Below are 22287 nucleotides of genomic sequence, written 5' to 3'. Positions count from 1 at the left end.
TCATTTGACAGAGTGAAGCTAAATATTTCTTGCCATGAGAACTCAAGATGTGATCAGTTTTAGAGTAACATGAGACACAGTCATAATGTGGGTGTAAGGTAGTTTGTAAGCTCAGTGGTCCTGAACACAAGTGCAGGACCAGATCATGACTTGCCAAACAGCTTGGATTGCTCCATGAGTAATGATATTTACAATTACACATGGCTGCTGAGTGAACCCCCTACAGCATACCATTCTCACCTAACAAATGCTACAGTTGATGCTCTCACATGTGTCACTATTTCGGAATTCAGAAAATCATATTTAATCTAAGAATATGAAGGATGGATCAACACACAACTGTTCGTGTGCATGTGTGTGTGCATATGTGTGTGTGTGTGTGTGCGCGCGTGCGCTTGAGTATCTGATACTGTTACAATCTCAGATAACTGGTTAATCCTTGGCTTCAGATAACTGGTTGATGACAGATAACTGGTTGATCCTTGGTCTAACAAAACTAGGTTGATCCTTGGCTTCAGATAACTGGTTTGATCCTTTGTGTCAGACAACAGAGTCAGTCCTTGCTGTCAGAAATCTGGTTTGATCCTTTGAGTCAGATAACTGGTTTGATCCTTTGAGTCAGATAACTGGTTTGATCCTTTGAGTCAGATAACTGGTTTGATCCTTTGAGTCAGATAACTGGTTTGATCCTTTGAGTCAGATAACTGGTTTGATCCTTTGAGTCAGATAACTGGGTTGATCCTTGGTGTCAGATAACTGGGATGATCCTTGGTGTCAGATAACTGGGATGATCCTTGGTGTCAGATGACTCAGATGACTGGGTTGATCCTTGGTGTCAGATAACTGGACTGTATCATCTTTACTCATCAGTGGCATTTCTTGAACACTGTATTGTTTGTTCCACAATCAATTGTTTACAGACTGTCACCACATAGATGGAATACTGCTGAGCAACATGTTAATCAACAACAAACAAACAATTGGCTGCAGGAACTCTAATAATTTCTTTTAAACACTGATTTTGTTTGATATTATTTCCCTAGCAATTAAAGCTGAGTATCACCTTGTATCTCATGTATCAAACGATGGACTGATGATACAACAGGTATACACCACAACAAGAAGAAAACATGTTCAATGTACAGAAGGTAATCTACCACCACCTCCCTATGAGGCTGGTTACTTCTGGATTTATGAAGGACAAGTTCCTCACTTCCTTTCCTGTTGATAGTGTAGCCTCATCACAAATTATTAATTCAAGTACTGTCAGTTCTAAAGCATCAAATTCTTATCTACTGGTGAATCTTACAAAACTACAAGTAATATCATTTCATTGGGAGTGGCTTTCTTTACAGATACTTCCCTCAAATTCAATATCAGCATTGTCACTATACTTTTAAGTTAAATATGTATTTTCTCTGAATGCACTGGTTCTAAAGGCATGCCTAGCGTATGGGTTCTCTTCACTCCAAATTAAAAATGCCCTTACTGGAAGTGAATTTAAGGACTGTTATCACATAAACATTGTGCCATGCACAGCAAGAAACTGAATGAGAATAAAAAGACTGTATTTGGTGCACACTGTACATGGTAGCTATCGGTGAGTGAGTGAGTGAATACCCACAACACATAGTATTTTAGAGCCTGTTTATAACTACTTGCAAACCACAGAGAAAGATGTGTATAAACAAGGTACTACTCCAATGAAAAAAAATCTCAATGATTGCTGAAAATTGAAGAAGAGAACAGTGTGTTGCTTTCTGCCGCAGTCAGGACTATTCTGTCTGTATCATGGCAGTGTGTCAACATGTTAGACTGGACAAGGCAGTTACTGATAGCATGCAGTCTCCCCCATATAGGGAGCAGTCAGAGTTCCCACCAGCATGAGTGAGTGAGTGAGTGAGTGAGTGAGTGAGTGAGTGAGTGAGTGAGTGAGTGAGTGAGTGAGTGAGTGAGTGAGTGAGTGAGTGAGTTTAGTTTTACGTCGCACTTAGCAATATTCCAGCTATATGGTGGCGGTCTGTAAATAATCGAGTCTGGACCAGACAATTAAGTGATCAACAACATGAGCATCGATCTGCGCAATTGGGAACCGATGACATGAGTCAACCAAGTCAGCTAGTCTGACCACCCGATCCCGATATTCGCCTCTTACGACAAGCATAGTCGGATTATATGGCAAGCATGGGTTGCTGAAGGCCTATTCTACCCCGGGACCTTCACGGGTCTCCCACCAGCATGAGTATGACATGAGAGGTAGCATTATGAATCAGGCAGGGAACAGCTGTCGCCAAGGCTTTCCTAGTCGACAACTCTTCAAGCAACAATAGTTGGCAACAAGTTTCAGCATCAATAATCACTGATGGTCTCTGAAGTTTGAAGCAGTAGTGTTTACCTTTCAGATTTATATTGATTGAATGAAGGCCTATCATCAAACTTGTGTGGTATGAGAGTGTAATATCATCAGCAAAAGTGCTGATAACAATGTTTGCTCAGATATTTGTCCTACTAATTAACCAGTTTAATAAGTTTGGATTACAGCTAAAGGTTGTTTAAATCAAATCATTATTAACAATCTCATTTTAAAGGCCTTGTGATAGTGAGCTTTGGATATCTCTTTGGATGACTGACAAGTGCCAACAGAAAGCTTAATTATGACCTGATGTCAGGGTGTGCACCACAGAATAACAAAGAACAAATATAGCCAGATATCATCTCATTTAGCTTAAGATATTCACAAATATTAACAGATAGATATTATTTAAGAAAAAAAGCACTAGAAGATATTCTGGTTGTAACTGTTGACAGGAAATGATTCCCAGAAGGAATTGCACTAAAATTAGTTATTTGCCTTCCTTTGAACACAAATATCGGAGGTATAATCTTTCTGGAAGTCCCTGGTGGGACAGTTTCTGAAGTACAGCATTTAAGATTAAAAAGCGAGTGTCCTAGTACTACAGGATGGATATTCCTTGTATTATGACTTGGAGCTAGATGTGGCCATGATATCCCTTGTACTACAGCATGGAGCTAGATGTGGCCATGATATCCCTTGTACTACAGCATTGAGCTAGTTCTGTAGCCATGATATCCCTTGTACTACAGCATGGAGCTAGTTCTGTAGTCATGATATCCCTTGTACTACGCCATGGAGCCAGCTCTGTAGCCATGATATCCCTTGAACTATAGCAAGGAGACAGTTCTGTAGCCATGAAATCCCATGTACTACAGCAAGGAGACAGTTCTGTAGCCATGAAATCCCATGTACTACAGCATGGGGCTAGTTCTGTAGTCATGATATCCCTTGTACTACACCATGGAGCCAGTTCTGTAGCCATGACATCCCTTGAACTACAGCAAGGAGACAGTTCTGTAGCCATGAAATTCCATGTACTACGGCATGGGGCTAGTTCTGTAGCCATGATATCCCATGTACTACAGCATGGGGCTAGTTCTGTAGCCATGAAATCCCATGTACTACAGCATGGAGCCAGTTCTGTAGCCATGAAATTCCATGTACTACGGCATGGAGACAGTTCTGTAGCCATGAAATTCCATGTACTACAGCATGGAGCCAGTTCTGTAGCCATGAAATTCCATGTACTACAGCATGGAGCCAGTTCTGTAGCCATGAAATCCCATGTACTACAGCAAGGAGCCAGTTCTGTAGCCATGATATCCCTTGTACTACAGCATGGGGCTAGTTCTATAGCCATGATATTCCTATTACTACAGCATGGGGCTAGTTCTGTAGCCATGATATTCCTATTACTACAGCATGTATATAGTTCCATGCTCATGATGATGATATTCCTTGTTCTACAGCACATATCCAGTTCTGTAGCCATGAAATCCCATGTACTACAGCAAGGAGACAGTTCTGTAGCCATGATATCCCTTGTATTACAGAAAGGGGGCTTGTTCTGTGGCCATGATATCCCTTGTACTACAGCATGGAACTGTATGTATTTCTTCATTCTACAGCAAAGGAGCATTATTCAATTGCTTGATGGATATTTGCCTTTGGTGTAGTCAAAAACAACTTTGCACTGATTTATGTGACAATGTCATACCTGTCTGACTTTCTCCACAGCAAGAGACAAGATGTAGGTGACGACATAGTACTCCTGCCAGCCGAGTGTGGGCTTGATCTTGGCCAGTATGATGAAGGCAAACATCACAAGGAATGAAAGGTACGTCATCTGTAACACAACAGCATGGCTTGGTCTGTGTCTATGTATATTGCTTGTAAATTATAACCAAATCAGTTTGGTATCCATTAATACTTATTTCCATCCGGAAATACAACACTCAGCAATACACTCATACAAGACTTTTGACCTACCTTGTATCAAAAGAACCTTATGAGGGAAATTTGATCTAAGTCATACTGAAGGAACCTATATGTAATGCCAGGACAGAAAATAGATGCAGAGTCAGTATATACAGAGAATCTCACCCAAGTGTCTACTGATATCAAATATATCAACAGGAGTTCACAAAGTAACAAATATCTGAGGCTTGCTGTGAATATTTTTACCTTTATCAACAAGTGCTGATGTAACTGATATCAGCAGACATGAGGGTGAGATTCTACTTATCATCCAAAATCATTCTTCATTAGTTTTCAATGAAAAATGTACATTCCTGAACACAGCACTGGCATTATATTTGCAGTGCAACGATGTCAGATCATTGTGGTGTCATGAAGTTCATGATGTCATTGCATTGTCCGGGCATTGTGCAAAATCTGTCAAAGCGATATCTTCTAGGAGATATCGTCTGATCTCACACAGGCAATATCTCCTGTGGATGATAAAAGCTGTATGTGAGGCTGTGAAGGGAAACTACTTTCCATTAAAATAAAATGGAATTACGTCTTGTAAGAGCAAACTTACCGTGTGGGACCAGAATTTAGTGATAGGAGCATTGTAGAACTCGTAGATCTTTTTACCGAGTCTGAGTGGACTCTTCTTCTTCTTGAAGGGATGGTTGGAGTATGTACTGACATCTACTGGCACAGTGCCATTCTCCTTGGCAGGAGCTTGCAGTGCTGAGTGAAAGCTTGTCTCCAGGTCATCGTTAAAGTCATTCTGAAAGATCACAACACCATATGAACTCCAAATCTTTACTTTGTTATAAATAAAACCTGCTTTGCTGAAGTTTTTATTGTTGTTTGTTTAAATACCCATAAATGTTGAGTGAAACTAAGGTCAGAGAAAGTTCTGTGCTCCTGATGTGTTTTGTATATTAGACAATGAAAATTATGAATAAGTAATAATACGTGACCTTGATGTTTCCCTATCATCACACACTGTTGTGTTGACACATGACTATCTACCACTTACAGAGCTATCAAGGCTGTATCAGTACTAGACTGAAATAACACTTTCTTTAAACTGAGATTAATGTTCACAAGATTTGGCACATGTCATTTGAACTAAGTGACGACTGTTGTTTAATTACAGTTAACCTTCTGCCTAAATTCAAAATTCAGTTTAATTTTCATCTCTCTTGGGTTAATAGGCTAAATAAAAAAAGTGAAATGTTTCTTGAGCATTGACTGGCATGTCACATTTATCAGTATATATACTTCTGACTTGACCGCATCCCAATCATCCATTTGTCCTCTATAACAATGAGTGTCTGTCGAAATGAGTGTGTCTGAACCTACAACTCATTAACACATTTTAAACTTCCCAAGTTTTATTTCTGAGAGAGAAAACAAAATAAAGATGTGTTCCTCTCATATCACTACTTTTTCTATAAAAAATGTTAAATAGAAAGTCCTACCGCCTTTGTCACTATTGAAAAATATAATTTTTATGCAGCCTCATGTACATACAATACACAATTTGAATTGAATTATCTTTGGTATGACTTGGGTAGGATGGGACTGTATTTCAGCCAGAATAATAGTCATTGTGTCAAAACATACATACAAAGAAACAGTCTGGACCTCAAACAATTCTGAATAACATCCCGTTATAAATAATTCACTTGAGGTTAAAACTTAGGACACTTGGTATTTTTCAGTATTTCTGGAATAAAGTAAATCTGAGGAAAATGCAGGCACCTTGAAGCATATCAAATGAATAGATCACACAAACATTCAGCCTTGCTATTTCTATATATTCCTCTATTTATACCATATTTCTTTTCACAAACTCCTTGTATCATCAGACAGTCATATAGTAAACCCTGCCTTTCACTGGACTTGCAAACTGATTATGGGAAGGGTTCTGTTCAGAGTACCTACAGCTGTTTGCTGATCTCCCACGGATGTCATGCATGGGCTACACGATCAGTATGATGACTAGAGTGCTGTAAAGTGTCATACTACAGGTTCTCTATTGTAATCCTAATTTTAATATTGGAAACTTGGAGTGATTCTATTGACTTACAAATACAAATACTCAAATACTCTATAGTTTAAAAAAGATGATGAAATTAACTGAGACAATTAAGTGTGTGCTGTGGACAACGAATGAACACACACTATGAAATGTACACATTAATAACAAAACGTGGCTGCAACAACACTACTATGTAGACTAGAAGATGACAAGAAGAATGACATCACCCAAACCTTTCATGCAGTGAGTGGATTATGTCAATAAGTGCTGGGATCTACATGCAAGAAACAACATGCATATATCTCATCTATCAACATTCAACCTTGGGCAATAAACATTTTCTAAGTGACTGGAAATTATGCAGTATTAGTAATCTATTTTTCAAGCACATCAGGTCGGACTCTGAGAATAGAATCAGCTCTGTGCTGTAGGGAGTCATAGACTGGACACCCTCTTGCTACTCTGAAATGCTGGAGATCACAAAATACCCCATACAAAGACTTCCAGAATCTTACTCTTGCCATGTTTGTGTTCAAAGAAGGGCAGATAAAAAATGTTCAAATTTAAGTTTCCTCTTAAGTTGATGCTTATTATTTGCAACAATTTGTTATACATTACTAAATATAATTCTATAAAAATCATGCTTTGGATATAAACCCTTCTGTATCCATTTCTGAAAGATATTTGACTGATGGGTAATCTCAGTCCTGGAAGCATCCTTCCTTCTAATCCGCTTCTACCTGCCAGTACAGTATAGTTCTGCCATGTATATCATGTGACCACACCAACAAGCCATTTCCTTCCATGATACTTACAACATAACACCATATGTGCGTGACCACCACATCAAGCCAACTCACACTGAAAATCTTGGACTAAATTGACCTACTTCAATCACCTGGTCTTCATCAAAGGAGCTGACTGAGATGTTATCAATATCACTGGCACCATCTTCAAGCTCTTCCAGATGTTCTTCCATTGTCTGCGGCATGAGCTGCAACTCCTCCTTGCTCTTGAACTCCAGGGCAGCTACATATGGCGGCAGGAGGATTCCCAGTAGCACCTGAAACATTGGAGCATGGGTACAGTAGACATGGGGATTCCTAGTAGCACCTCAAACATTGGTGCAAAGATACAGTGGACATGGGGATTCCTAGTAGCAACTGAAACCTTGGAGCAAAGATAAAGTGGACATGGGGATTCCTAGTAGCACCTGAAACACTGGAGCATGGGTACAGTGGACATGGGGATTCCTAGTAGCAACTGAAACACTGGAGCATGGGTACAGTGGACATGGGGATTCCTAGTAGCACCTGAAACACTGGAGCATGGGTACAGTGGACATGGGGATTCCTAGTAGCACCTGAAACATTGGAGCATGGGTACAGTGGACATGGGGATTCCTTGCAGCACCTGAAACACTGGAGCATGGGTACAGTGGACATGGGGATTCCTAGTAGCACCTGAAACACTGGAGCATGGGTACAGTGAACATGGGGGTTCCTAGCAGCATCTCAAACATTGGAGCAAAGAAACAGTGGACATGGGAATTCCTAGAAGCAGCTGAAACACTGGAGCATGGGTACAGTAGACACGGGGATTCCTAGTAGCACCTCAAACATTGGAGCATGGGTACAGTGGACATGGGGATTCCTAGTAGCACCTCAAACATTGGAGCAAAGAAACAGTGGACATGGGGATTCCTAGAAGCAGCTGAAACACTGGAGCATGGGTACAGTAGACACGGGGATTCCTAGTAGCACCTCAAACATTGGAGCAAGGGTACAGTAGACACGGGGATTCCTAGTAGCACCTCAAACATTGGAGCAAGGGTACAGTGGACGTGGGGATTCCTAGAAGCAGCTGAAACATTGGAGCAAGGGTACAGTGGACATGGGGATTCCTAATAGCAGCTGGAGCATTGGAGCAAGGGTACAGTGGACATGGGGATTGCTAGTAGCAGCTGAAACATTGGAGCAAGGGTACAGTGGACATGGGGATTCCTAATAGCAGCTGAAACATTGGAGCAAGGGTACAGTGGACATGGGGATTGCTAGTAGCAGCTGAAATATTGGAGCAAAGATACAGAATAAATTCCTAGTAGCACCTGGAACATTGGAGCATGGGTACAGTGAACATGGGGATTCCTAGTAGCAGGTATAGTGAACATGGGGATTCCTAGTAGCAGGTACAGTGGACATGGGGATTCCTAGTAGCAGGTACAGTGGACATGGGGATTCCTAGTAGCAGGTACAGTGGACATGGGGATTCCTAGTAGCAGGTACAGTAGACATGGGGATTCCTAGTAGCAGGTACAATGGACATGAGGATTCCTAGCAGCAGCTGAAACATTGGAGCATGGGCATAGTGTTGACAGAAGGATTGAGTGCTGAGTACACTGGGCACTGATTTGTCCTGAAGGCATCCATGTTTTTTTCACACTTTTATCAAGGCATGACGTAGATAGGGAACACATGGTCTCGGAATGTAACCAACCTTCATACTTGTATTTTTTCTCATGCGCAGCCCCCCAATCCAGAGGTCATTGAGTAACACCTGGCAGCAGGTGTGGGCAATGAACTCCCGATGGTTGGCAGCCACTGCCAGACTCAGACACGTCTGTTCACTGAAGTTCTTCAGCTCATACGTGAGAAGTTGCTGGGTGTAGTCATCATCAATCTTGTAGCAGTGCTCCAACAACTCCAGGGCTAGAGTCTGGAACTCTCTGGAACACAGGACAAACCGAATCTCACTCTCTGGCAACAGAAACAGACTTGTTTAACAGACTTCATGATGTCACACTGTTCTGAATATACAGAAGTTGTTGAGATGTATAGACAATATACTGCAGATTCCATAAACAGTGTATCAGGATGGGATATATAAGGACAGGTTAATCAGGATGGGATATAAGGAAAGGTTACTGAGTTTCTCCATACAATATAGCTACTCACTTTGCATAGGATCTAAATTCATCTGATAGTTCTATTTCCAAGTCATCCTGGTCAGCTTCATGGGCCATTGCCTTGAACAGCTTGCATGCTAAGAGAGCCTAGTGAATAAAGAGAGACAAGTTGTCATAGGATACACCCAGAGAAATACCTAACACAGCACTTTGAATGGGATAGTTGGTTACTGTACAGCACACAAATAATAGAATCCTATTTAAGTTCTTTATCAATAGCTTTTCAACACACAAGAAAAGGAACATAACATAAGGTAGACCTTTTTACAACTTGTGCAAATAAGTGTACCCCTCATCACATAATCTCTGTTCCAGCACAACAATCCCAGGCTGAACAATATAAGCCTTGGTGTTCCATCAGACAATCTTTGTCCCAGAACACTTCTATCCCCAGATGTGGTGAGGGAAGACAAACCCAGGCTGAACAATGTAAGCCTTGGTGTTCCATCAGACAATCTTTGTCCCAGAACACTTCTATCCCCAGACATGGTGAGGGGAGACAAACCCAGGCCGAACAACATAAGCCTTGGTGTTCCATCAGACAATCTTTGTCCCAGAACACTTCTATCCCCAGACGTGGTGAAGGGAGACAAACCTTGGCCATTGCTTCCTCTCCATGCTGCCACATGAACAGAGACATTTTCTGTCTCTTCATGAGGACGGCCCAGATCATCAGGTCATGGAATGGGTAGGGAAAGAGTTCCTCTGCCTGCTTGGTGTTTACAAGGTGAGGGATGGATGTCACCACATTGCCTATGGAGGCTCCCTGGAAGGAAAACAACCAGTGTAAATCTATCTTGAACATTGATTTGAAAACAGCATACCATCCTTCTTGAATGCATGATCAAACACAAGCTAAACACATCAGCCATTTTCTACACCTCTAAAGATGTTCAAGGAGATATTTTGTATACTTTCTGCACATACTTTCATATTTTTTAACATTAACCTGAACTCAGTTCATGAAAAATTGAATAAACCATCCACATTATTTGCCAATGCTAACTGAGTAATGTTCTTACAATGAGCAAACAGAAGACTTTCTCACTTGTTGTCCTGAAAATGTTTTGGCAAGTCAAGGTGCATCATCCTGCCCCTTCTTATATTTACTGTTGTAGTGTGCAAGGTTACACTCATGTGGCTGCACTGACAGGGAACAGAGTAGCTGGAGTGACAGTCATTGTCAGAATGTACAGGGTAGCTAAAGTGACAATGTCAGAATGTACAGGACAGCTATAGTGACACTGTAAGAATGTACAGGGCTGCTGAAGTGACACTAGTCAGAATGTTCAGGGCAGCTATAGTGACACTCACTGTCAGAATGTACAGGGTAGCTAAAGTGACAATGTCAGAATGTACAGGACAGCTATAGTGAGACTGTCAGAATGTACAGGGCTGCTAAAGTGACACTGTCAGAATGTTCAGGGCAGCTAAAGTGACAATGTCAGAATGTACAGGGCAGCTACAGTGACAATGTCAGAATGTTCAAGGCAGCTAAAGTGACACTGTCAGAATGTTCAGGGCAGCTATAGTGACACTCACTGTCAGAATGTACATGGCAGCTATCGCTGTGTCACTGCAAGAATTGTTACTGTCATTGTGTTCAGGGCAGCAATAATAAACGTGTCACTGTCACAGTGTACACGACAGCAATAGTGAAAGTATCATTGTCATAGTGTAGTGAAAGTGTCACTCTTGTAGTGTACAGTTCATCATGTGACAGTGTCACTGTCACAGTATACAGATCAGTTAGAGTCAAAGTGTCACTGTCAAGTGTACAGGGCAGTTGTAGTGAAAGTGTCACTGTGCAGGGCTGAGGAGTTAAGGCATCTTGATAAGCATTCACAAACCCACCTGACAAATATGTCAGTAATTGCAACATTACAGAAAGGATATTCAATGACTAGAGTTTCAACTAAAAATATCTAAAATTGCGGAAAAAATCTAAACTAGAAATTAAGCCTCAAAATATTCAAATTATAATCTTTAAGACTTTATGAGAAAGATAGACTTTGCATCATCAGATAGACACCTGCAATGCCAAACACAGCAATGCCAGCTTACATCCATGCTTGGTTATTGTAGATCACACATATGTTCCTTGTCAGGCATTTCTTGAGACAATTACAGTTCAATTATTAGCATTAACTTGAGTAAATTATCAGCATGCTGATTATGCTATGGTAGAAATGACTGCACACATCATACAGATGAAACCTTAACTCAGGTGCATGGTGACAACTTAGTGAAATGACACAACATGACTGCCAATCCTGTTGTGTTAATTGTGTTGTTAGTTCCAGTGTAAGTAAGAACTGATCATTACAGGGTTAGACATGGAACACAAATAATTCAGGCAAATGTCAGAAAGCTCATGATGCACAGAACTATTTCAACATGCTCAATATAGACATTTGGCTTTTGTCATACTGCTCAGTTTATGCCATCTATGTGTTTAAATCCTGAAAACAATAATTTGTAACATGTCATCTGAACATGCACAGAAATCTCAAAGAATAATTCATCCAACATTTACATAAAACCCAACTTGATATTATTAGACTAAGTCCAAACTGTTTCCATGGAAATTATGAAAAATATAAACGTCACAATGTCTGAGAATAACAAAAAAAATCACCCCTTCATGATATATCCACCAAGTGTTGTAGAAAGATATTGAATGTTTTTTAGTTGTGTTTTGAAAACAAAGTCCCTCATGAGACCAGGTCCGAAATGTTTCCATGGAAAAAAATGAAAATACTAAAAATCTGAAAATGGAAACTGGGAAAATGATGAATCACAAAACTCTGTAAATAGCAAAAGGCACCACTTTGGGATCTGTCGCACATATCTGCATATCAAAACATTTTGTTGAAAGACATAAAAAAGTTTCGAGTTGTGTTCCAGAAACAAAATCTGCACCTTTTTGACACTAGGTCAAAATTGTTTCCATGAAAACCGAGGAAAACAAAAATGCCAAAACTCTGTAAATAGCAAAACACACCACTTTAAGTTCTGTTTAATACATATACCAGTTGTTGCTGAAAAATATTGAACAGTTTCTTAGTTATGCCCCAGAAAGAATATCATTACAGATGGATGAGGCACTGATTATATATCCCCACATTATATGCCGGGGCATAAACACATATGTTGTTTGCATAGATTTCTACATATATGTCCCAAACACACAGAAGATCTAGGGTCTTTCTAGCTATGCTATGAGAGACAGAGAAAAGCATTGTCAACACCTGAGACAAAATAAACAAACACATGAGGTCTAAGCATTGCTTCAAAGTTCTCATTCTCAGAATGGTGCAAAGATTTGGTTTAGATTTGATCTTCAATAATCTTGGCTTACCATAACGAATTCCAATGTCATCATGTCTTAGTACAATAGCTTACTAACTGATACAATAGCTTACAAAGTAAGGTCTTATAGCAGGAATATTGCCAGATCAAACAAGAAAACAAACATTCTCATAAAACAACATTAGTCTTTCTTGTTTTCTTCTTTGTGAGTTCTAAAAAGGCTGTTTTCCAGTTCATGTTATTTGCGATTAGCCTGAAGAAGTAATACATACAATATTAGTACTAGTTGAAAACGTTATAGAATAACTAAAGAAAGCCAAACAGTGTGAGAAAGCTGAACTTTGAAAGCAGAAAGATCCATGCACACATAGACCAATCTAAGCAGACAGTGAGCAAGTGTCAGACACTGTACCTCTTGATCCGAAAGCTACAAAGGGAAAAACACCACAATCAGGTCATGCTGTTGGGCAACATTGCAGCATGGCAGTTATAAAACAATCAGGATCAGCTGAATATATTCAACATTTAGAATATAGCTTTGCCTTAACAACAGTGCCTTGTCACAATCCTGTCTCCATACTCTCACAGATACAAGCTTGTGAGGGCCAAAGGAAGTAATGCAACTGGACACAAGGGAGGTAATCATGTAACAAACATCATACTTGGATTACTCTTTTGACTAAATAAAATTCCAGGCATTTGAGAGGTTGAATGCTAGAAAGAATGACAGCTCAGGTGTGAAATCTAATTTCAGTTTTTCACCAAAAGACATGTTAGAAACTCTTGGCTTGAATCAGATCTGACCCAGTATCAACTCCACACCCTTTCACAAAGGATATATCCGCCCCTACTTTCACACTGAGCTGTGGTAAAATAATTACAATTATGTTAGAAGTGTTACACCTAACCAGTACATCCTCTTGTTCCAGTAGACTACACACCATTGCCTCTTCGGAAAGTCCATTATGGACCATTCGTGACAACGTCAAGATCAGGTAGGATTCCTAGCCATTCTCAAAGTAAATATATTTACAGATATAAGTTGAATGATTCCGAAACACTATTATCATAAGTAAAACATCCTGTACTGTACTGCAAAGACACACTCTGTGTAGCGTCTCTGTATGTCCACGTACACTGATGTCCATCAGCTTGCTGTCCATGCCATACAGGACCAGGCATGGTGACTAAGGCTGCTGATGCTGAAGGCATAGCTTGACGACATGGGGAAACATTTATCAATGAGAGGACCATCGATAGGAAAATACACTTAGCTGGGTCACACGGGATTGGAAACTACACTGAAGGCACATTATACCCAGATTATTTAAACTGATAAACTTTGAGACTTGTCAACATAGCTGAGTTCATTCAGAGCATGAAAGAATTTACGTTACAAATATTTATCTAATGTTTGAAACTACTCTACATCTGAAACATGCAATGCATACAATGAGACAGCAATCATGAGTCGATGCAGCATAGCCAGTCTCTAGGTCAATGTTTAGTCTAACTATACCAGGCATAAGATGTGACATCGATGTACCTTACAGAGATGCTACCGGATATATGCATGTCCTGCTTGGTAACACAGAACTCATACAGACCTGGAGTGCAACAGTCCTATTTCCTACATTATATCCAAGAGCTATTTCCATCAGATGGCCGTGGCTGTGTAAATGTGCTGTCACCACTTTAGACAAGAAAACACTACATGTTCTGTTTTTAATCAAACTAAGAGCCAGCATAATTTTGTTATATACCTCCAACGCAGTATGTTTATTGTTTATATTTTAACCAGGGCCCCATTCCACAAAAGAATCTTATAACTCACTTGGTGATAATCCTTGATCGAATATCACGGACTGATGAGTCACAGGTAGAATACCTCTTGGTTGAGTTCAGAGTCATCTTCATAAGGAAAATACCCCCAGTAGATAAGGTCAATACTGTCATCATGTGCACTGACATAAACGCAGGCAATTGCAAATACAAGGAAACTGCTTCCAATGTTCTGTGTCATCTAAATACTTTCTTAGCAGGTAGAATTGAAAGCATTCTTTTCACATAAAAGAGAAATACTTTACTTCAATAACCAAAGTCAAGTGCTTTTCCAGATCTGTATGAACGTCAGTAAATATTCCATAGACACATGACAGAAAGACAGGGGAAAAATTCTGATTTCGATATTTGTTAAACTCACATGGTTTTTGAGTGCGAGGTACTTCTGGCGGAATCGTTTTCTGCAGTATGATGATCGGAACGCACCACCCATGAGATGCTGGACAACCAGCCCCACATCAGGTAGTGTGTAGTTGTAGTTGGAGGGAACATGCTGCAAAATATAGAACATTCATTACTTCTGATACATCATACATCTGTGCAAACTCAAAACTCTGCGCACCAATGTCTGGAGAAGACAAGTCACTGATCCACCTTATGATACAAATTATAATCGCCAGTCTAAGCAAACTTAGCCTCAGTACTTTTCGTTACACTCCACTACTGAGTCTAACAAAACCTTATGGGAGGTCGCGTCAGGTAACCTGTGAGATTGACCAATCAGAACACAGCTTACCAAATCGCAAAAATGGACATTCACGCATACCTTTGAACTTTTTATCTTGAAAAGGTTTGTACCCGAACGATTCTGAATGCTATTTAGCGTACGCTCGCTTCCTGGTGATGCACGCGGCGTACATACAACCATGACAACAGTGAGTAAGTGGTCGCTGGAAATAGTGTTTTGGGCAATATTCAAGGATGTCACCTTGCGGAAATATTACCTGAAGGTAACCATGTCAACAGAAACCCCAAAGCGTATATACTGCAGGTCAGATATCTGTGTTTGTGGAGAGATCTATGTCAGTGACCTGAATATTTTGTAAGTCCCTCCGATCCCTAAGTAGTTGCCGTTGTCTGATTGGTTAAATCTATTTAACTGTCTTGCATTTGATTGGACGGTCATAGGTCGCTGAAAGGTTACGTGACGTGACCTTTTACTAGTTTTTGTTAGACTCAGTGGGAGAGTGTAATGAATAACACTGAGACTAAGTTTACTTAGACTGTATGATCGCAAATGTAATATAGTGAGTGAGTGAGTGAGTGAGTTTAGTTTTACGTTGCACTTAGCAATATTCCAGCTATATGGCTACGGTCTGTAAATAATCGAGTCTGGACCAGACAATCCAGTGATCAACAACATGAGCATCGATCTGCGCATTTGGGAACCGATGACATGTGTCAACCAAGTCAGCTAGCCTGACCACCCGATCCCGTTAGTCGCCTCTTACAACAAGCATAGTCACCTTTTATGGCAAGCATGGGTTGCTGAAGGCCTATTCTACCCCGGGACCTTCACGGGTCAAATGTAATATAAACTAAGACAGTCATGTATGAACTTTCAGACTAAACACGTTTATATAAGGAGTCATTAATGTTCCATTGACTGAAACATCTCATACAAAATCAAACATTTCTCAAAGAGTCCTAACAGTCGCTAGATTTGACTCATGAAAACAGATTTCAAATAGCGTCTACATTAAAGGATTCAACTTCATGGAAAGTATTGTTCTGTATCTGACAAGATGACAAATTTTCAGACTGCTGCATGATCGCAGCCAATATCTGCACCTGTGTTCTGTTGTGTCTTACCTTTCGGATGTCTCGGATCAGGTATCTCAAGGTGTTGGTTGGACCTTGCCTCTGTTGTAAAAACATTACACTTTAATTTGAAATTAAAAATACTGTGTGAGTTGGATTTCATGACATTTGAAGTAGTTCATTTCCTTCATGGCATTTCAGCTTATTTAATTAGTGTTGAACTAGGGCCTACAATTTTAAAGAAAATATAGATGGGAGTCAGACACCAGACTGGATCTTAAGAAATCCAGCTGAATTTCTGGTTTTGAACCTACATTCAGGAGGTCCTGTTAAAGGGAAGTAATTGTTGGCAACATGCCCCAGATCTCAAATGAAGAATACTCAAGAGTACATACAGACCTCAAATGGAGCTAAAATACACCCACATGATTGGAAATGGAAAACATGTGAAATATCTGTATCTCACCGTGTTGTAGAGGATCTCGAGTCTGTGGATGGTGAGGAAGGTATGCATACTGACTCCGTTCTCCAGCAACAGCTTCACAAAGTCCACACGGTCGTTGATTAGGGCATCCATCATTGCTTGCTCCAGGGACCCTTCCTGGAACACATGATATACCTCTAGCATCATGCACATCCTGGAGTGTCAAGTGCTTCATCTACAATGTACCTGAAGGATGAAGCTGTGATGCCTGGCTCGTAAGGAAAATGTCTATACTGTAATCAGTGATCTGTCTCATATCATGAAGCAGGAAAAAATGACAATAAAATGTTCAAACACACAAAAAAAATATTCCCCGCCCCTCAATGATATGGTAATAAAATACTGGATGCAACATTTCCAACATGTTTTTAATAAACATTTAAAAGTGGGTAGAGTAAGACTTTTAGTGAATAAAAAGCAACAAAGAACTTCAAATCCACAAAGGCTTCATGTCTTCACACCTGCTGTACAAAACAAATATTCTAACAGATTTCAAACATCAACAATTTTATATTAAAACTGAAGTTCCAATTGATCCAAATATTAAAGGGAGGTAACTTGAAGACTTCCTCCCAGTCACTCTGTTCTATCTCATCTGTTCCTGCTGGTACAGAATGACTTGTATCTGACTCACTGGCCACTCCTGTCCATACACAAATATATGGCTGCGAGCAATGTCCACTCTGTCCCAGGTGAGTGCCAGACTCAACTGGTCGGGAGCACTTGCGTTGGTACCTGAAACACACCACAACAGTGTTTATTGTTTACTGGCAGCTACACATCTCTTCAGTTTATTTACACTTCACAGTTCCAACTAAATATATTGGCCACTAGGAAACATGTCATTTATTTCTTGCAATCACAATATTTCCCTCCATTTTTTCCAATAACAGGAATGACTGTATGATCTTAAACCTTACCATCAGACCAAGATGAAGTAATATGATAGAAACAATGACAAAATCAACAGACTCCTAAAATCCAACATGAGATGAACATTTTCTTACATGAAAGACCTTACATCTATGACATAACATGAATGGAACTCTCAGGGTTTCAATATGATGTCTGATTATATCAAAAGATGTTAAAAGATGATACTTGTTACCCAGCCTTGCGATTATCCTTAAGAGTGAGTGAGTGAGTAAGGTTTTCCACTGCTTTTAACACTATTCCAGCAATAACATGGACACCAGAAATGGACTTAAACCATTGTACCCATATGGGGAATCAAACTTGAATCTTTGGTGTGATGAGTGAATGCTTAACCCAATAGGCTACAACTATGCCCGTATCTTCAACAGAATGAAACAAGGATTGGTAGGCACAGTATATGCAATATACTATGCCTGATTTATTACCTATGTCAAATTGTGGCTATTACCTCACTGGACAAGAGAAATAGAACCAGCAGTATTCTGGACTAGGACAAGCACACTTGCAGACATGGACAATGCTCTAACAAGTGTAATAATTTGAATGTGATGTCTCATCTATTCTCAGAACATAACACTTGTGGGCAGCATAAGGTCACATCATCATACACTTTGGTTTTCTTCCAAGAGTCATGCAAACGGTACTCCACTGAGGTGGACAAGCTTACAGGAAGTATATGATCTACTCTCTCAATCCACTCACCCACTCAAACTCACCTTTGAGCAAAGCAGTGAGGATGGCTAAGTCAATATCCTGGGAACCTTCACTCATTCGGAATACTGTTATCTGAAACAGAAGAATGTGTAGACAGATGACCATGGGTTGTGATCTGCCTGCTGCTACAAAGTCCATGTGATGGTGCAGTTCATGTATTGATTTTTGGAACTTACCTCCCCTACACTAGTTCAACTGAAGAAGTTACATGTGCAAAGTGATGTACAAAATTTACAGGTTGTTCCAAGTCTTATATCAGGCTGTTGATATAAGTTGCCCACAGAAAACTGGATTAACAATGTTAGCAAGACTATGAGTGCTATGATTAAACTTATGATTAACTTTTCCCTTACTTTTCTGAAAGAATGTCTGGTGGTAAGCTAAAGGTTATGTCTAAGCAATTTTAGGGGATAGATAGTTGTAAATAGTAAACTAAAGTTGCTAGTGTTAGACATTTAAACACATTCTTTTGTTCTGAAATATTTAATTGTGAACCTTGTGAAAATATTGTTGAAAACATAACCTGAAATGGGAGTCACCATTTTCAAATTGGTGCATCAAGCTCGTGACAGATGCTCTCTGACGGGCTCATGTCACCTTCAGTTTGTCATGACATAGGATATTCAAGATATGAGAAAAGTTCTATTGTGACCCAAATGTGAGGTATAATACATATGTAATATGAACTTATTGATCCAGAATATTGTTATATTAGAACCCTGTGATGTCTGACACTATAGTACATATGCTCATTGCACAATAGATCATTTCTGCATGGGCCAGTGAGGTTGTACCTATTTGACAGTGACAACAGGGAGATTCCACTTGTTCTTTTTTTATCTAGTTGCCAAGCATATTTTGAAAGCACAATTCCAGAGTTAAACACTATTCTGAAGTCAACAACTGACAGGCCTATTTCAACCGAACAAGGACAATAATCTTTACTGGGTTTATGTGCTGATATAGTGAGTTCACATTTATGCTCAACACAAACCAGTTTCAGGGTTAATTGCTGTGCTTTAGTTCAGAATCACCTTTCTTCAGAATGATGTATCTTGTGTGAGCAAATATGAGTAAATGAGTGAAAGTGTGTTTGTGCATGTGTGTGTGTGTGTGCATGAGTGCGTGCATGTGTTTTTCTCTGTGTCGCATGGCAAGGAGAATTCATATCTCACTACAGACACTTTGAGTGAAAAGTAGAAGTATGGGTTTTGCAACCCATCAAGTTTTTATTAATTTTCTACTGGGGATATTTGACAGAACATGTTAACATTTCAAATAAGGAAAAGCATGCCTTCGATGTGGAAAGTTATTGCTTATGACCCACAAGCTAAAATTAATCAAACTGTCTTCAGCTTTCATTAATTTGGTTGCTGGTTGCCATGGAAACCACATTCAAATCTGAAATGACATAAAGACTTCATTTGTATTAAAAATTAAAATCTATGCTAGGCATTACTTAAAAATCTGGTGCCTTTGACAACATAAGAGACATGCTCAGAAATATCATGTTTGTTTGGTTGATGGATGAGTTAGTCTTTGCAATATGATAAGGCAAAAGTTTAAAGGTCACATATACTCTAATAGGGTACAAACGCAAAATCACTTGCTGACACCGTTATACATGAAACCCTGTCATTAAAAATGCTCATTTCAATCTTTAATTACCTTAAATCGACCTTTTTGTCAACAGTGCAAAATTTTCAGCCGCAAACAAAATTTCAACCAATCAGAGCGGCGCGTCTCCGTGACATAATAGTGGGTATAGAAATGAGGGTCTGTGCTGTATTCATCTACATTTCAGGGGTTGAACTATTTCGTTTACAGGTTTGTACAAACCTGAAATCGCGAAAACTGTTGAGAAAAATGAAAGCTACATCTACAATCATTTAGTTTTGTCTCCTGCTTTGCCTAGTTTTCGAGTTACAACCCTTGTTTTCATAAACGATTCTGTCAAAATCACTTGGTATCGCTAGGTTGTAATCCGTGTTAGGTGGTATAAACCTATTTGTCATCATTTACTTGATGCTCAGTTAATGAATTTATAACAGGTATAATTAGTGGTAGCGCCACTTAGATTACCCGACAAAGGCCCCAATTTGGCATTTCATTTGTCTGGATCGAACAAAGGATTAACCAATAACACGCTGATTGATTAATTAGTTTTATGGGGATTTAAATGGGGGATTTGTCAAATGGTAGTGTTTATGTATGTACATTTACTAATCTATACTGAATACACTCTGTTGTGCCTGTGTCTATGTAAAACAATGCCCTTCTTTCAAAGGATTAACCGCCAATACATTGATTGATTGCTTATTATTGGGTAACTAAATAACTTTTTAAAAAGAATGACGCACATTATGCAATCAGTTGCCAGGTGTGCTATCTTGGGTAACCAATGAAACTATACAGCAATGTGAAAAACTCGAAACGATACATCACGTTTTCTTATATCAGACTGTTAAGAGACACATCACTTGGGAAATCTGCAGATGAATTATATATCACTTGTTTTTGTGGATATTGATGGATACATTCCTCAAAGAAGGCAATAGCCAGACATTGCTCCTATAACTTTAATTTTAATATTTGCATTTTTGTTTTTAATACGTTGTCGTAGCTTTCAACAGAATCATTGTTTTCGTCGTTAAGTGTAATGATGCAGACGACATACACTAGGGCGTGGATGTGAATTATGATTCATATAGGAAAACTATGAAATGTCTACTTATTACATTCCTGTTATACATTCACAGATCGCTTCTTTTTATTAAGTTTCAAAATGCATACAAGTATGATTATAAAGTAATTAGGATTATGAGACCAAGTATAAACACGTATATTGACAAGTGTCTACATACTGGTGAGTGAACGCTACAAACCAAGTAAATTTAGCAAGTGAAGAAATTTATCGCGCAGTATTTACACTTCGACCCCGACCTCGCTTAGGTTATGTTACAAGTTGTGTCACGCAAACTCCTTTTGGTAATGATTCAAATACATATTTATGTAGTTTTGATTTTCTAACTTGATGAGAACAAACCATACATAATCTCATTAATTCAAATGGATTTGACTTCATGATTTTCAAAAATGGCGACGTCCTGTCTTGGGATGAATGCTATTTAAGTTTGTTTTCACCGACTTACAAAAGGACAATTACTTTCTAGTGGTAGTAAAATATGTATTTTATTGATGGACATTAGGATTTTACATGACATTGCTGATAACATAACAATTTCACTCTTGGAAGTGAGGTGGAGGTCAATATAACATTGCTTGCAATATAAATGTCACTTTGACCCCCACCTTGCTTCCTTGGAAGAAGTACTTATGTTAAAAGTTGTGTCATGCAAAATCCTTTTGGCCATGATTCAAATGCATATTTAACTATCAGTAAAAAGTAGTTTTGATTTTCCAACTTGATGAGAACAAACCATAATCTCAATAATTCTAATGGACTTTAGCCCGTGACTTCAGGATTTTCAAAAATGGCGGAGCCCTGTCTGAGGATGAATGCTATTTAAGTTTGTTTTCACCGACTTACAAAATAAAAATTACTTTCTACTGGTAGTAAAATATGCATTTTCTTGATGGACATTAGGATTTTACATGACATTGCTTATAACATAACAATTTCACTCTTGGAATCGGTCAATATAAGGGGTCAATATAATATTACTTACGATAATATTGTCACTTCGACCACAACCTCATTTCCGAGGAAGAAAGCGTTATATCCATGCAAAATCCTTTTGGTCAGCAATGTGTAGTAAGCAGTCTTGATTTTATAAACTAGATGAAACTTGAACTCCATTTTCTATCCTGGAAGCGTGGTAGGAGGCAAACCATCCGATTTAGTATCCAGGCTTCCACAAAGCTCACTTCGCACACACTAACAACCAATTTAAGCA

At 39.2% G+C, this 22287-nt stretch overlaps 1 protein-coding gene across 3 annotated transcripts in view; it reads right to left on the bottom strand.

Moving 5' to 3' along the window:
• The window catches only part of LOC137278571 (transient receptor potential cation channel subfamily M member 3-like), a 179737-nt gene that overhangs the window by 33342 nt on the left and 124108 nt on the right, over positions 1–22287 (bottom strand). Inside the window, exons 10-21 of one of the 3 annotated variants that reach the window (XM_067811022.1) lie at positions 18373–18442; positions 17355–17455; positions 16703–16837; positions 16288–16338; positions 14837–14968; positions 13046–13060; positions 9917–10087; positions 9311–9408; positions 8853–9081; positions 7246–7419; positions 4899–5093; positions 4074–4202 (exon numbers count right to left, since the gene is read on the bottom strand). In XM_067811022.1, coding sequence (XP_067667123.1) covers positions 4074–4202; positions 4899–5093; positions 7246–7419; positions 8853–9081; positions 9311–9408; positions 9917–10087; positions 13046–13060; positions 14837–14968; positions 16288–16338; positions 16703–16837; positions 17355–17455; positions 18373–18442 — 1500 coding nt within the window. The remainder of the gene's footprint in view (positions 1–4073; positions 4203–4898; positions 5094–7245; positions 7420–8852; positions 9082–9310; positions 9409–9916; positions 10088–13045; positions 13061–14836; positions 14969–16287; positions 16339–16702; positions 16838–17354; positions 17456–18372; positions 18443–22287) is intronic. The other 2 variants (XM_067811024.1, XM_067811025.1) reach the window with 2 other exon arrangements.

This window comes from Haliotis asinina, chromosome 3, assembly GCF_037392515.1.
Source record: "Haliotis asinina isolate JCU_RB_2024 chromosome 3, JCU_Hal_asi_v2, whole genome shotgun sequence".
In the NCBI taxonomy this organism is placed as follows: Eukaryota; Metazoa; Mollusca; class Gastropoda; order Lepetellida; family Haliotidae; genus Haliotis; species Haliotis asinina.
The sequence above is the reverse complement of the archived record's forward strand: the minus strand, read 5'-3'. Positions and strand labels throughout refer to the sequence as shown.